At 39.1% G+C, this 14500-nt stretch overlaps 1 protein-coding gene across 6 annotated transcripts in view; it reads right to left on the reverse strand.

Annotated features, from left to right (window-relative positions):
• Positions 1 to 14500, reverse strand: part of CABIN1 (calcineurin binding protein 1) — a 109123-nt gene that overhangs the window by 52135 nt on the left and 42488 nt on the right. For all 6 annotated transcript variants that reach the window (XM_072024354.1, XM_072024356.1, XM_027470066.3 and 3 more), the window contains exon 31: positions 10729 to 10842. In XM_072024354.1, coding sequence (XP_071880455.1) covers positions 10729 to 10842 — 114 coding nt within the window. The remainder of the gene's footprint in view (positions 1 to 10728; positions 10843 to 14500) is intronic.

The raw sequence follows: 14500 nt of genomic DNA on the forward strand, positions 1-14500 counted from the left end.
GAATCAGTATCACTAGAATAAGCGGAGCCCAGTGACCCTGAAATATTGTATTTGATAGTTATACGGTGAATGCAAAAACAAACAAGAAAAACCACCACATCCTCTTAAACCCTTTGAGCAGTCTATCAGGAGGAACAAACTAGGTATGCATAAAGAGAAATCATTTAAGCTGTTATAACAAGCTCATTAAATTATCTCCAACATCTGAATACTTAGGAAAATGCCATTAATTTAATGACTCACACTAGTTCCAGCCTACTAAGCAGTACATCATAGTGTAAGTGCTGGTATCCTTTGAATATACACACAGGGAGTGGTTATGAAGCGATAAAGATTTAAATTGAAAATGACCTGGCATGAGTTCTCAAATTTTGATTTTTTGTTCTCTGTCAAACCAAATAGCCAGCAAATTCTGCAACTCATTCTGAACAGCTTTTAGGAAGCGCTTCAACTGAAAGCTTTGCGCTTTTTTTTTTTTTTGTTTGCTTCCTTTAAGCTTAAAAAAAAAAAAAAAAAAAAAAAAAGAATGAACAGCAAAACCAAACAACTTCATAAAAGCTAAATTTGTGAAACTGCTTCTTGACAGGAGGCAAGTAATCAAATTTGTGGAGGTGAAGTCAGCTGAAATGAACAAAGGTCATGAAGCTCCTGGAAATATGTTATTTTTCACTCAAGCTCTTGCAGAGCTTCCCCTGTTGGATCACAGCCATATTATTTGGGTGCTCAGAGGAGCAAGCTAGAACACTGGCCACCATGGACATTGTTACTTTCAGTCACCTGTCCAATCACATTTTCTTTTAACACCTTTAGGAGAATGAGACATCTCGTTTAAGTGCTCGACACTTGCAGGTTTACATATTAGCTATCATGCAAACACCAAAAAGTGTTCATGTTATGCCAGGAAATCCTACCTCCTCCACAGGAGCCAAAGAGTCTGGAATAATAATACACTACACAATATTCAACATTTTTACTCCTCTAACTTGAGGAATTTTGCCAAAGACGGAGTACCGTTACTCAGATAACTCCTGCTTCAAACTCTTCATCTCAGCTCTGCACAGTGGTACTGCAGTCAGCTCACGAACAGTTCATGCACTAACCACTGCAGAATGACAAAACGTGTCCTTACCTATCATAATCTGCCATCTTACTTCTTTGCCTCCATCTTAACCTTTTAATTTGGCCAGTTTTATCCTGCTTTATCCATTAAATTTAAAATATTTATCTATAAATACTCTCCACTTGCAGAGACATACACACAGACTTGTATCACTGCTCTCATCCCACACTCTCCTGTTCTGTTTTCATTTTTACACTGAGGCGATGTGTGGCCATGAAAAACACTCAGATCCTTCTGCCGAGAGCTGTAATTCCAGGAATATTTCTCATGACATATGCTGCTTTAAAAAAAAAAAAAACACACAACTACTTTCACTATTAATGTGCAATGAAAGTTGTAATAAATCACCGTAAGTTTTAGAATGTTACTGAGCTGTACATCTCCTTGTGGCTGGTTTTGCATTCTCTTACTGCCATTTGGCTCCTTTAACCTTCAGAGTAAGGTTGGTCTTTTTATACAGGCAAGATACAGGAATGAAAAAACCTCACTGCAATATCTGGAATATGGAACAGGCAAGTGCTGTACTGAGCAAGATCAGATACAGAACTGACATCTACCGCAACAGCAGCCCCGGGAACATCTTCAAAATGAAAGATATGGAAGCAGTAGAGAAAATTGCATTGATTAATGCCACAGAATTCTCTTAACATACAACTGGCAGAAAGAGCTCATCAAAAACATACAATGGAAAAACACACTTCATCTTGGATATGTCATACAGAGCTTCACCTAAGCAAGCGGTGTTTTAGAAAATTGCACTGTTTGAGAAGGTTTTGATTCTGGCAATACATTTAATGTATCTGTTTTAGAACAAAAGGAAAGGGTTTTTAAAAAACTGAGGTGTGACTTCAGACGCACACACTATTTTCAGCACTGTTGTGCGAACTTTACACTTTAATAGTAACAGGACTTAGAAGAAAGCTTTCAGTACCAGGCTGTAAGAATTTGGGAAAAGTGAAACACCAATGCCAGCTAACTAAACTTAAAATTCTGTCTTAGGTTTGCTTCCAAAATTCCTAATTTACTGTTTTCTGCTTTTGTTTGCTTTGTTTTGTTTATGTGGTGGTCTACACTGGAATAACAGTTCTTGCCATTTATTTCTATGATAAAAGTAGGACAAATGACTGACAGTAAGAAGCCACATATAAAACCATGCATTTTAAAGACTTTTCATGGTTCATCGCCTTAAAACTCTTTTTTACATGTCCTACTGTATTTATAAATCCTCAATAGATTTTTTAATACATACATATATATATTTCTTTTAAGGGAAAGAACCTAGCACTACTTTAAAACGAACCCTGTTAAGCGTCTAAAGGTCACTCTCCCACCCATATCTGATACAAAGCTGACAGATGGCAAAATCAAATTATGGATTTATTCCTTGCACATATGTAAAAGGACACTCATCACACATTATCCCAGCAAACCAGCACTCACCCTTCAAACGCTGTTTAGACAGGGTAAAATGGTTGCTGTTAAACTTTTAAGACCCAGCTTAAAAACTAACTGCTTTATGTCCTGTAACACACTACAACCTCCACGACAACTGCTCTGCTATAAAGCCCTATCTTCACTTTTTCAGGGTTGTTTGTTTCCCAGCTCACCTTCATCTAAAAATTCATCTAGTCAATAAAGGAAACTTTTCCTAGGGAAACAAAATAGGAAAAAAACAGAAACAAAAAACAAGAAACCCACCCTGTTTAATATCCACTGGCACAAACGACAGTTTAAAACCCCGTGCCTGTATCTCCAGGGATTTAGATTTATTGGCATCTGTGCTAGCGAGGTTTTGGAAGCCTGCAAAGCTAGCCAGAAAGAACAGTGTGTATATATTGAGACAGAAAACCTTGTGAACGACGGACATTTTTCACTGATGAGTTCTGTTTTTCCAAGAGGATGGAGTGAAGAACTGTAAATAACATGTTGGGCAGAGGTTGAAAAAGTTATCTAGCTTTTTATAGGCAACTTTAAGACTTCATTGCTTACTGGCTTTCTGGTCTTAGTCCAATCACTACGAAAGTTTCACTTGCACAGTTAACTCCTTGCTTACCTTTGTTTGCAGAGTTGGTATTAAGATTGCACAAGAGAGAGTGAGCACGCAGAAGAGCAAGCAAGAGTGAACAAGAGAAAATACTCCTTTGCACCCACTAAAAGCATTCTTCCAATTAAAACGTTAGAAAATCTGGGCAGGAGGCGTATGAGTAGAATCACATTAACTTTACAACTGAAAAAAAAAAACATGGGGGAAAGAAGGAAAATGGGTAGCTACTGGCAGAACAACTGTCAGAAAAGAAATTGTGAAATCTTAACTCTCGTTATGGGGGCAACTAGTATCAGTTTCGCACTCTCCCCTTCCCCAGTAGAACCCATCTGTCATGCTAGACAAAAAAAAAAAAAAGGAAATTAATATGCTTATTTGACTAAAATGTGGATTTTCTAAAAGGTACCGTTTCTACATAGAAAAGCCTGCTTTTGATATAGACAATAACAACAATAAATTTAAAAAAGAGTAAGAGAAAACAGTGATTTTCTTCCACACAGACACTTTACAAAATTGACTTTCAGTCCTAGTCTCAGAAAAGGGTAGGTTGCCACCTCATTATGCATTTTAATTAATGAAACTATATGAAATCCAAGCTTTCATTAAAAAAAGTTTATAGGCTTGATGCAAAAATAACCTCACAAAAATGAATTATATTTAATTGATGCAAACATGCCTTCCTGCACCTGCACACTGATTTGTTAGCACGAGTTCCTCTACCTTGTGATTCAGTGGACATTCAAACAACCAGTGCCCAGAACTGAGCGTCCACTTCTGTGCCATGGTACTGCTCCCCAGAGGGTACACTGAAGGAAAACTGAGGAAACTAACAAAGACCAAAAAGGAAGAAAATCAAGGAACAAAGGATGGGAAAACACCGATTTGGTTTCACTCTTCAATCTTCCACACTTTAGCTTCTACCATAATGACAAAACAACTGCCATTTATATAGCTGATTTCATTTACAAATTAAGTCATAGGATTATGGAATTGTTTGCCTCAGAAGGAACTCCTGGAGGGTTTATTTATTTACTCCGAGGAAGCTTTCTACACAAATATCTCCTCACCCACACCAGAAATGGTTTTCTCACGCAGCTGAAGAACAATAGCTTTGTAATGACATTAGGCAGGAATGCAGGCAAAGCAATGAAGTACTTGTTAAAATTTCAGAGGAAGCAAGCTGGGCAGGCAGCATGGTGGCTCATCTGCATCCCCAGCACGGTACAGCAAGGCCACCAGTTGTCTCGTCTTAGGGAGGGGTGCTGGCTGAGCCCAGCAGCCCTGGCTCACACAAGCACCTTCGCAGCAAAGTTTCCCTGCAGCACTGAGTCTGCTAACAGCACTCCAGGGCACTGCTGACAGTCCTCGTTTCTAACTTGTCAACCATTTCATCAAGTAGCTGGCTCTCCTAGCAGGGGAAGAAACTGTGTGTCTTTTACTGAACTTAACATCTGAATACTTCATAATCAGCAGAAAGCTGGCATTAAGAATTTGCATTTACTGAACGGCACTTGTACAGAGTAGAAAAACTCTCCCTTAGGGTGTATTAGGGCCTGCAGAATGAAAACAGGTATTGCACAGATAGAATATGGCCATCTCCTGAAAAGATTAAGAATAACTCCGTCTTTTAAAGTACATAGGGACTTATCCATCCTTCAACCAGATATCTCTATCTGCCCACCCCATAAAGAAGAATAAATGTACTATTAATAAAAAGTACTATTAATATCTGTTGTCATTACACTATCATTATTTTGTTCTATCCAGCTGTATAGAAGGTCAGTGTTAATGGTGGAGGACATCTTTACGAGACACTTTTTCTGTGTAGCACCTATTAAATGGTACTAACTCTAATTAGAGTGTTAGCTAGCTGCTGGAATCAAAGAAGTTTTTTAAAATTAAACCTTGATTCCTTTATGATTTGTTTCCTTGTGGTTGCATAAAAATGACATACAAAACACTAAAAATGGCATCCAAAACACTCAGAAGCAAGACAAGCAAAATCAAGTAACTAAGACCCTGTGATTTCTGGCATGTCACTTGTGACTTCTAAAAAACTGTATTGGCATCCTCTCATACTCACATGAAGTGTTAGAAGTGCTAAAAAGACCAACATTTTTTCAAAAAATTGCAAGGAATCACAAATAAGCTCAAATATAATGATAAATTCTCCTACAGCCCCCATAAGTAACCAGGCACAAAATCCCACCAGGCTGAGGCACAGTCTCAATTCACATGGATGCATGGTACATTTCTTCAAGTTCTTTCCCTTTCCTCCCAATCTAACTCAAACAGCACCAGTTCTCTTAAGGAGACTCATTTTCCACACAGCAGATGTCTAGGAGCTGGAAGCACACTTGCCAACTGAAAAGACACACACAACTGATGAGCAGGAGAAGAGTAACCCAGATCTATCACCAGCCAAGGACAGGAAGGAAAGCAGAGCAGTTAAAGTTCTGGGCCAGTGATTTGAGTCAGCTGTTGCCTCCAGTTTCAGGGTTTTCCAGTGCACAGGAAGAAACAAGCAACCTGAGGCTCCAGTCAAGCTCCACAATCAGCCTTGGAGAGCTGCCCTTGGCCCTTTGGTGTCCTTCAGGTCAACATCAGTAGTAAACTCAGGCTGGGAACAATGCCTGGGAGACCGAACAGATTTCATTTCATAACGGAGAGCACCCTAACAGATTTCAGTCTTCCCTTGGATGATATACACACAGTTATCTCTATCACATCACACGGCCAACAGGCATTAAATTCTGTAGCAAATGTTGCATTTTAATTCAAGTTACGGGAATATAAATTAATGCTGAGGTCATACTTCAGGAGCTAGGTTAAAAACAAAAGAAGGTCTGCATCAGATCAAAAGAAAAGCCCATATACTGAGTGCCATATTTCTGACAGTGACCTGATGTGACTAAGGGAAGATACAACAACGGAGGCATACACTGAAACTTCCTTGATATAACTTCCCAGCTTCTAGGAAAGCTGAGGCACGTTGCCTTTTTTTTTTCCCCCTCCAATAATCCTGATCAACTTTTCCTCCATGATTTTATATTGAAGGCTATTATGAAATCTCTATTTCCTACATCTTAAATTCGCCCACATGGCTTGAGTTGTACAAAACTCCAAAACAGAGTCAGTCCTTGCAGCTTGCTCACTTTGCAGAATCAATTTTCCTCTGGAAAGACACAGATGTAACCCCCAGAACACAGCCTGGGAAAGAACCTGCTACAAGAAATTAACAATGTGCCCGCTGGTTATTGCCCTGCCCCTAGAAACCTGCAGTACCAAACTTTAAGGCTTTATTCTTCAGCTGCTCAGCATCCAGGTCTTGCAGCTCTGTACAGCACACGTCTACTGCAGCGCCTGCTCTCACCCAGTAGGACAATGACAATTAAAGTGAAACCACTGCTCTCTCTCAGCTTCTGGCTCCCAGTGGACTCCACCTTACTTTGACCCAGCTCATTCAGACCACAGAACAAAGAGCTTTGGGGATACAGCAGCGAATAAAAATACTGCATTTCTTCTGGAATTTAAAATAGAGCAATTAGCCTTACCGGTTTGCAGCCTTGCAAGACTTAATGCACACAAATGTCTGCATTATAGTAAAATTGTGCACATGCATGGTTTCCATATATACCTTACGTGGGGACCAGTTACCAAAGATGGACATCAAGACCTTTATTATAGGAAAAAGTGCCAGGAAAATACAAATACTGTACATTAAGCCATATGGAGAAGTTACTGAAACACCGAGCCCAACCATCAAAATGCTTCTTCCACAATCACCACCCACCCACAGATTGATGAATACCCATCATCTGTGCACAAAGTTTAACTTTGTTTTATTAATAGTGCTATGAAATCTGAATAAATAAAAAAGTACCCTACTATATAAAGCCATGTTATGTTTGTTTTTTTCTCCGGTGAATTAATTTCTAATTTAGTTACTATAGAAACCATTCTGGAGCCCTCTAAATTAAAACAAGAAGAGTCTTGCTATATATTTACACACATACACACACATAGAAGAGGAAAGCTGGAGCAAACCTTTATACACAGGTTCCAGAGAAAAGTACAACTGGCCAAACAAAAAAGACTTGGACATTCATTTATGGAAACACTGCTAAAACTCCTGCAAGTCTAACTGCAACAATCACTGCACCGACCCTAGAACATCAGGGCTGTTCTCCTCTGTTTGGGAAGCAGCAAAGTACAACAACGCAGTGAGCATGCTTCACATAAAACATAGAAAGGCAAGTTCTCTGCATCCTGACACTCTCCTAATATGCCAGATGAGGAAACCAGGGCTAAGCAAAACATGCCTTTTTTGCTCATTCTGAAGACAGCAAAAAATAAATTCAAAGAGATTTCAGACGCAGCTGAGTGACAGTTAACAAATTAGCCAACAGACTGTGATACACAGATTCAGACCTGCAATCCCCCAGTAAAATTTAACGGGAGGCAGCTTTACCCAGGTTTCTTTCTTTTCATACAGTGCTCTCATAAACATTTCATAAATAATTCTACTAGGAGTATGCATGATTTATAAAACGTCTGGGAGGAACCGGCTGGCACAGTCCCTACTTGTCTTTGAGCTGCTCAGCTTTCTCCCTTGCCCACTGTTGTTTGTACTTGTAAAACTGAGTCAGCTATAATTTCAACAACCCTGAATCTTCTGTAAAAAAGATTAAAAACTCTATCGCTACTTGCTCCAAAGGAAAAAGGTATTTCAACGGTAAAATATATACAGAAAGCCACTCAGCCATTAATTCTCTTCTACCACAGGCTAAACAGTTCTCAAAAACAAAACCAAGCATGTTATGTGGAAGTAAACAAACACCCTCAGCAAAGTGTTTTTGTTGAAATTACCCCGGAGGACATTACCAAGCTTAGGAAATATTAAGGTTGGCCATTTAATTTCTAAGATTACACGTAGTTGCTTACTTGCATAGAGCTCCACAGAGTTCTGCTTTATCACCTGACTCTCTGTGAAGACACTAGCTGGGACAGTGGGCTGTAACACCATCTGTACGCAAGGGATGACACACGAGTCTGCATTCTGAGCGCTGACCCAGATGGTGCAGCCCATGTGCTTACCCGCTGCCTGGCTAGGAGCTCTGCATGAGAACAAGCTAGTTAGCTGAGGTTTAACCCAGACAAAATCAATGCAGTGGCAGAGAGGTTTTTTCCAAGCTGTTCACAGATTTCGGTTTGTCCAATTCTGGAACGTTAGAGGCACTAACAGTTTTTTTTTTTTTTTTCCATGGTACTTGTAGCCATTTCTCTCTTGGATCTGGATTTTCTCACCATGCTATGTTTGTGTCATCTGTACTGGATTACTGCCACACGTTCTACACAGAGTGCTACTTGAAGAGAATTTTGAAAATATAGCTGGTAGAAAATGACATCACCAAATATTTAATCATGCTTAGCTTATAATGTATATTGTACCTGCTAGCAGCGAGACTAACCTACTTGCCCACAGGAATAAGTCAGGACATGAGCAAAGATTCACAAAGAACTCCAGAGGTAGTTTTGGCCGTCCAAGGCACTCCGTGGTTACACTGTCATCACAGCTGAGATGCACTGGAATGTTTGAGACCCAAACTGAAACATCTCCAGCCTGGAGGCAGTGTTCTACCTGGATGACTGCAGACTAACACTGTCCTCCTCTGTTGGCAAACCTAAATCCAAGCTGAGGTCATCATTCTCACACATCTGCTCCCTGTTCTAACAGTATTGCTGGGACAGTACAAGCATATACCTTTTGTTAAGATTACCTTTTATTTCAAAGTGTTTAAGTTGTTATTAAATAAAATCAATAACACTAAATTATGCAAATTAAGTTGTTGTTTTACAAAACAGAATTATTACACAGCTATCTAGTATCTATACAAGCACTTTCCACCCTTCAGCGTACAAAAGGATCAATACATGAAGTAAGGAATGATTGCTTTATAAAATAACACTGGAGAACATCCACCAAGGGATACAATGGAATCTATCTTTCAATTAAATTATCTGGCATTAGCATTTAGACACTAGACACGATTTAGGTCAGCCAGTGATCTCTCCGAATGTGGTAATTCCTATTTTCAAGTAGAAACATTCCCTTAGCCATGTTGCTCAGTTGCCCACTGCACATCTCCATACATGAAAATACAGGATGCTCTTGATGCTTAACCCTGCGATGATGAACAAGTCGGCTTTGATCATGCAAAGCGCACACTTGACTTTAAGCATGCTGAATAATTTCATTAACATCTATGAGGATACTTGGTTAGCTGGACCACAGCCAAGGCATTCACCAGCTTGAAGAGTTAATCACACTGCAGGATTCTTAAGGGAGAATGCAGACAAGTATTGAAGGGAAATAACCAGAACAAAGCCCTGTAATCATCAACCAGGTCACAACTTTTTGGTCTACACCCTGCCAGGCTGATGGTATTGGTTAATCAAGACTTCCTTCCAGAAAGATGGAAGGACATCACTCTTTTTGCAAACAGATCCATGACACGATTTTGAACCACTCAGTGTTCCTTAGCTGTTCAGCCCAGCTGAGGGATTATAATCAATCAGAGGAAAGCACTTATTGTATACTTACCGAGAAGTATGCACAGAAGTTCTAATTAACACAACATACAACAAAGATGAAGACAGATGTTAACAGATACAAAATAATAAAAACCAACACAGAAGAATTACGATATTAAAACAGAGCTAGGACATAGCACTGGATGGGGAAGCAGAGACTAAATTCTGTCACTGTAGTCACGGGCAACCACATCACATATACATCATCCAGAAAGAAACAATACATTTCTAGGTCCTTCTCACACATCATAAGCCACAAAACAGCTACAGAATTCATTCATGAAAGAGAAGGCACAAAAAACTAGAACATATCACAGAGAAGCCGAAGATACTGAAGACAACAGCAATGCACTTAAGTCTCAGTCACAGCAGGGAATTTAATAAGCGCTCATCTAAGTATTGAAAGTATTGTGTCCCATGTTACTGAGAGGGGCACAGACAATCCTGTGGCCTAAAAGATACCACAGACACAGGGACAGCCTACAAGACAGTGTTGCTACTACTGTGTGACTTGGAAAAACTTTCTGCTGAACCATACTAAAGAAGCTGAATACAAGGAAGCTCCTTCCAAATCCTGACATTTTTTAGAGCAACTAGTTTAAGCGAACTACTAGTCCAGCTGAGAAAGAGTAAACAGCAGCATAATTTAGACGAACAGAATTATAAATTTTATAAAGGTCTCAAGCACCAATTATATGGTAAATGATGTGTAACTGGGAAGCATTGATGCCTTCCCATGTTTTCAAGCTCATCAGAAATAAACCCTCTAATGTGTTTCCCTCCGAGAGGAAAAAACCCAAGCAAAAAATATCTCCATAATAGAATTCTAGTTTTCCTTTTGCTAATTGTGTGGCTCATTTACTGTGCCTTTGCTGAATTCTACAGCCTTTTGCAAGCCTTTCGAATGAGAAACAGGTGTTAAAACAATGGCTGAGAAAGTAAGATCTGTTTATCAATGGTATAAACTTACATTGAAGAAATTCGTCTTGTTCCTCTCGCAGAAGAGGCCCTGTGCAGGCATGTGCTTCAGCTGCTGCCAGGGGACAGTGCTGCCCAGCAACACGTCGCGGGCCCACTGCAGGTTCTGTGGAAGAAATGGGGCAGGTGAGTTGCAGGCAGGGGCAGACAACGTCCTTGTGGGTAGAAGTACAAAAAGTGCTCACTTGCTTTTATTGAATACCCTGTATTGTGATTTCTCATTTCCCAGATAGCTGCTGTTCCAGCAGTATTTGTAGAAACATGGGACTTGGGGATGACATCCCTTGGGAAACAGAAGCCAGCTTGCTTCTCAGAGCAAGCACTGAGGACTGATCAGCCCCAGTAGAGGACTAGTCAGTTCCCTACAGCTGCTGAATCCAGCTTCATGCCAACGAGTTTTGTTTTCTTGCTTTGTTTTTATTTTTATTTTTTAAACTGTCTTCATTAATTGAGATCCACTTGCTATCTCCTGTCACCTACAGAAATCTGCACTATAAGCATATTTAAAACACCTAAAATTTTGTTAAAAGTTGAATTAAAGCACAATATTAAATAATTTATACATAAAATACAGTTTCTCACCAAACTGTGGAGCTCAGTGTCCTGGGTATCCCACAGCCTTCCTCCAGGCTCCTTTGTGCCCACTCCACCACCCCTGCCATTCTTCTCTGGCCCTCCAACCCTCCAGTTTGCCCCACCATGCTCTCCAAGTCACCTCCCTTAGCCCTTCCCCAGGGCTAGCCACCAGCTAAGAGTATACACCAGCTCTACCACCAAACAGAAGAGGTAACCAGTAAGCCCAAACTGTAGCCTTCTTTTACTGGGGTGGTTAATTCAGGCCTTTTATCTTTCTACTCAGCCATTGCCCTCCATGTAATTTTACTTAATCTCTTTGAAAAATTCCATGCCTGTCATTGAAGTTAGTTAAAAGTGCTCAAGGAGTTCACAAAGAAAGCATTGGGAGGAGAATAAATGATAGACAACAATCAAAAATTCATAAAAGCACTAGTTCAATGCATGAACATCTCTTGTGTAGTGGAGAACTAGGGACAGCTGTTGGCTCCAGGCATAACATGGTATTTGGGATTACTAACAGATGAGACAATTATTAATCATAAGGCTTTACTGACAGAGGTTTGTTTTACTTCATTTTATTTCTTTCAGTATTAGAAAGCAGTATTAGGCTGTGCTTTGTCTTGTTTTGGTGGTGGTGTTTTTTTGTTTGTTTGTTTTCCTTACAACTTAACAGAGCAAACAACTGAAAGAGGAAGCTGTTTGGTTCTATAGAGGCAAGTTATAATGGTGAATTCTGATTTGTTGTCAGTGGGCTGGAGATACGCTTCTGTGAATCATAAATTTGATTTTATCATGTCCATCCAACAAGCATATTCCACTTGTAAAATTGCCTCAATACTTTTTTGTTGTTGTTAAGAAAAATCTTAGCTTGTTTTCCAGATGGTTTTCTTTATAAGACTCTGGTGAAACAGTAAAAGCCGTGCCTAATCATAAGCACTTGGTCCTAATGACAGTAGTCATGCAGAAACCTCCAACGTCTTACAGAACTGGAGCATCCATTTTAGCAAAATGCTAAAGGGATTGTTATGGATTCATGTGCAAGAGAGCTGAACACTGGAAATATTAACCAGATATTTACGGATGTCAAAAATACTTCATTCAGAGAATGGATATAGAGTACTTACACAAGACCTTCCTAATTGCAACATACAACAGTCAAGGGTTTGTGTAGCTTTCCCTCTGGTAAGGGACGAATACACATTCATTCACAAATATCACAAGGTACTTCCTGGCTAGTCAGGGTGACCACTCAATTTAATAATGTCAAATTTAAGATTGAAGAAAGCAAAGTATATAAACCTGACCTTTTCTTTTTTCTTTTTTTTTAACCATACTGCTTTTGTACTATGTCTTTCTGTAATTCTGTTGACTTATGACTGTAAAATACTCTGAGATACATACAGAAAAAAATACAACACAAAAAAAAACCTACAAAAGTCTGGTCTTCCACAAAAGCCATCCTGTTTTGAATGAAATCAGAATCCAGCAAAAATAAGCCTACCGTAACTCTCATGAGCCAGGCACATAAATGTTTTATTTTATGTCAATCATAGTCATCATAAGCATAAGAATATTCAAAGTGTGAAAATAAAAGAAAAAATTCCCTAATATATAGCCATGTGATCTTACTCTTAAAACCACTACATAAAAAAAACAAAGGAAAACAAAATCCAAATCTCAGTCTAAACAAATTTTAACTATAGATGTATCATGAATCTTAGTTTTATACTGAAAATGGAAAGAGATCATTAAGTGCAGTGTCATGCCCTGGTGATCTGCTATGCACATTATACTGACCATTCACAGGCATGTATATGGGACATATAATTCACAGGCTTTTATTGAATATGATGACAGTAACCTAGCAAGGAGCAAAAAAGATCATTCAGACAAATGGTGCAATTATACGGTAACTTCACACAATCAAAACTAATGGGAATAAAAGATGTAGTTACAGACTCTCCACTACCCTCCTTCTTAAATCATCATGATCAGTGATTCCCAGCAAATATGCCTGAACAGGTCTTAACTCATTAGATTTCACAGAGTCTGCTCTGCTTTGTTTTTGGCTGATGAAGTTATTAGAAGTGGGTGAAGGGATTCAGGACATAGCAAAAGAGACTTATTCCTCCTGGCACACTGCTTGCTGGTCTGAAATGCTGGATTTAGCTTTCTGACTCAGGGAAATTGCAAAGCATTCTTTCCGGTTCAGCTGTTGCCTCCCACATCTTCATCACTCCAAGATTCAAAGCCAAGATGACTGACAGGGTACAATAACTTGCAGAAAAGTTTACCGCATTGTTCAAGTGGGAAAGAAAAATCGTTTATGGTCAACCAACTGGAAATCAGAGGCGCTTCAGAGACAGATACCCTTTAGCTCAAGGGTGTCAAAAGCCACTAATACCTAACTTGGAAACTCCGTGAAGTGTTGCTGAGAGGTATACAGAACATCCTACTATGCTTTAATCCTTCCCTCTGTTTAAAAAAAAACAAAACAACACCAAACACACATCATAGCGTCACTGCATCAAATAGAAGAAAAATAAAAAGACTATTGACCTTGCAGGATAGCATTTTAAACAAACTATTACAAACTGTTGCTACTTGAAAGGCTTAGATATATTAAACTTGCAGATTATGCCTGTCTGTATGTTAAACCTACATATAATCTTGTAATTTATACATGCATATATTTATTATGCCTGTTTTGACTATCATGTTGGTAACATATGACAATATCTGACATTAATTTCTTCAATCGACACCTAAATCAGAAAGACACTAAACAATTCTAATTATTAGCACATCCACTGTTACCTTCCCAGAAAGAACATAAAACACAACTCATCAGTACATTCAGGCAGACCGCATTGTCTCTGTTGTGAAATGGATCATGGTTATTGGATCTCAGCATGGACTCAGTATTACTAGCCTTAGAGTACATAAATTACTATGTCTCTACCCAGTTGATGGATGAGTAATAATATAAGATCTATGGGTTAGAACAATATGACAGTGAATTCATAGTCTTCCTGAACAAAAATTCATAACCTCATCCCGAAAATGTAGCGGAGGACATTTCACTAGAAATAATCTAAGCCAGTTGTAAATGCATACCATGACACTGGAGCTGTGCTAATATTTTTTTAAAAAGTGTCTTTCACAAAACAAGTGGACTTTCACACTTA

Source organism: Anas platyrhynchos, chromosome 16, assembly GCF_047663525.1.
Source record: "Anas platyrhynchos isolate ZD024472 breed Pekin duck chromosome 16, IASCAAS_PekinDuck_T2T, whole genome shotgun sequence".
Classification (NCBI taxonomy): Eukaryota; Metazoa; Chordata; class Aves; order Anseriformes; family Anatidae; genus Anas; species Anas platyrhynchos.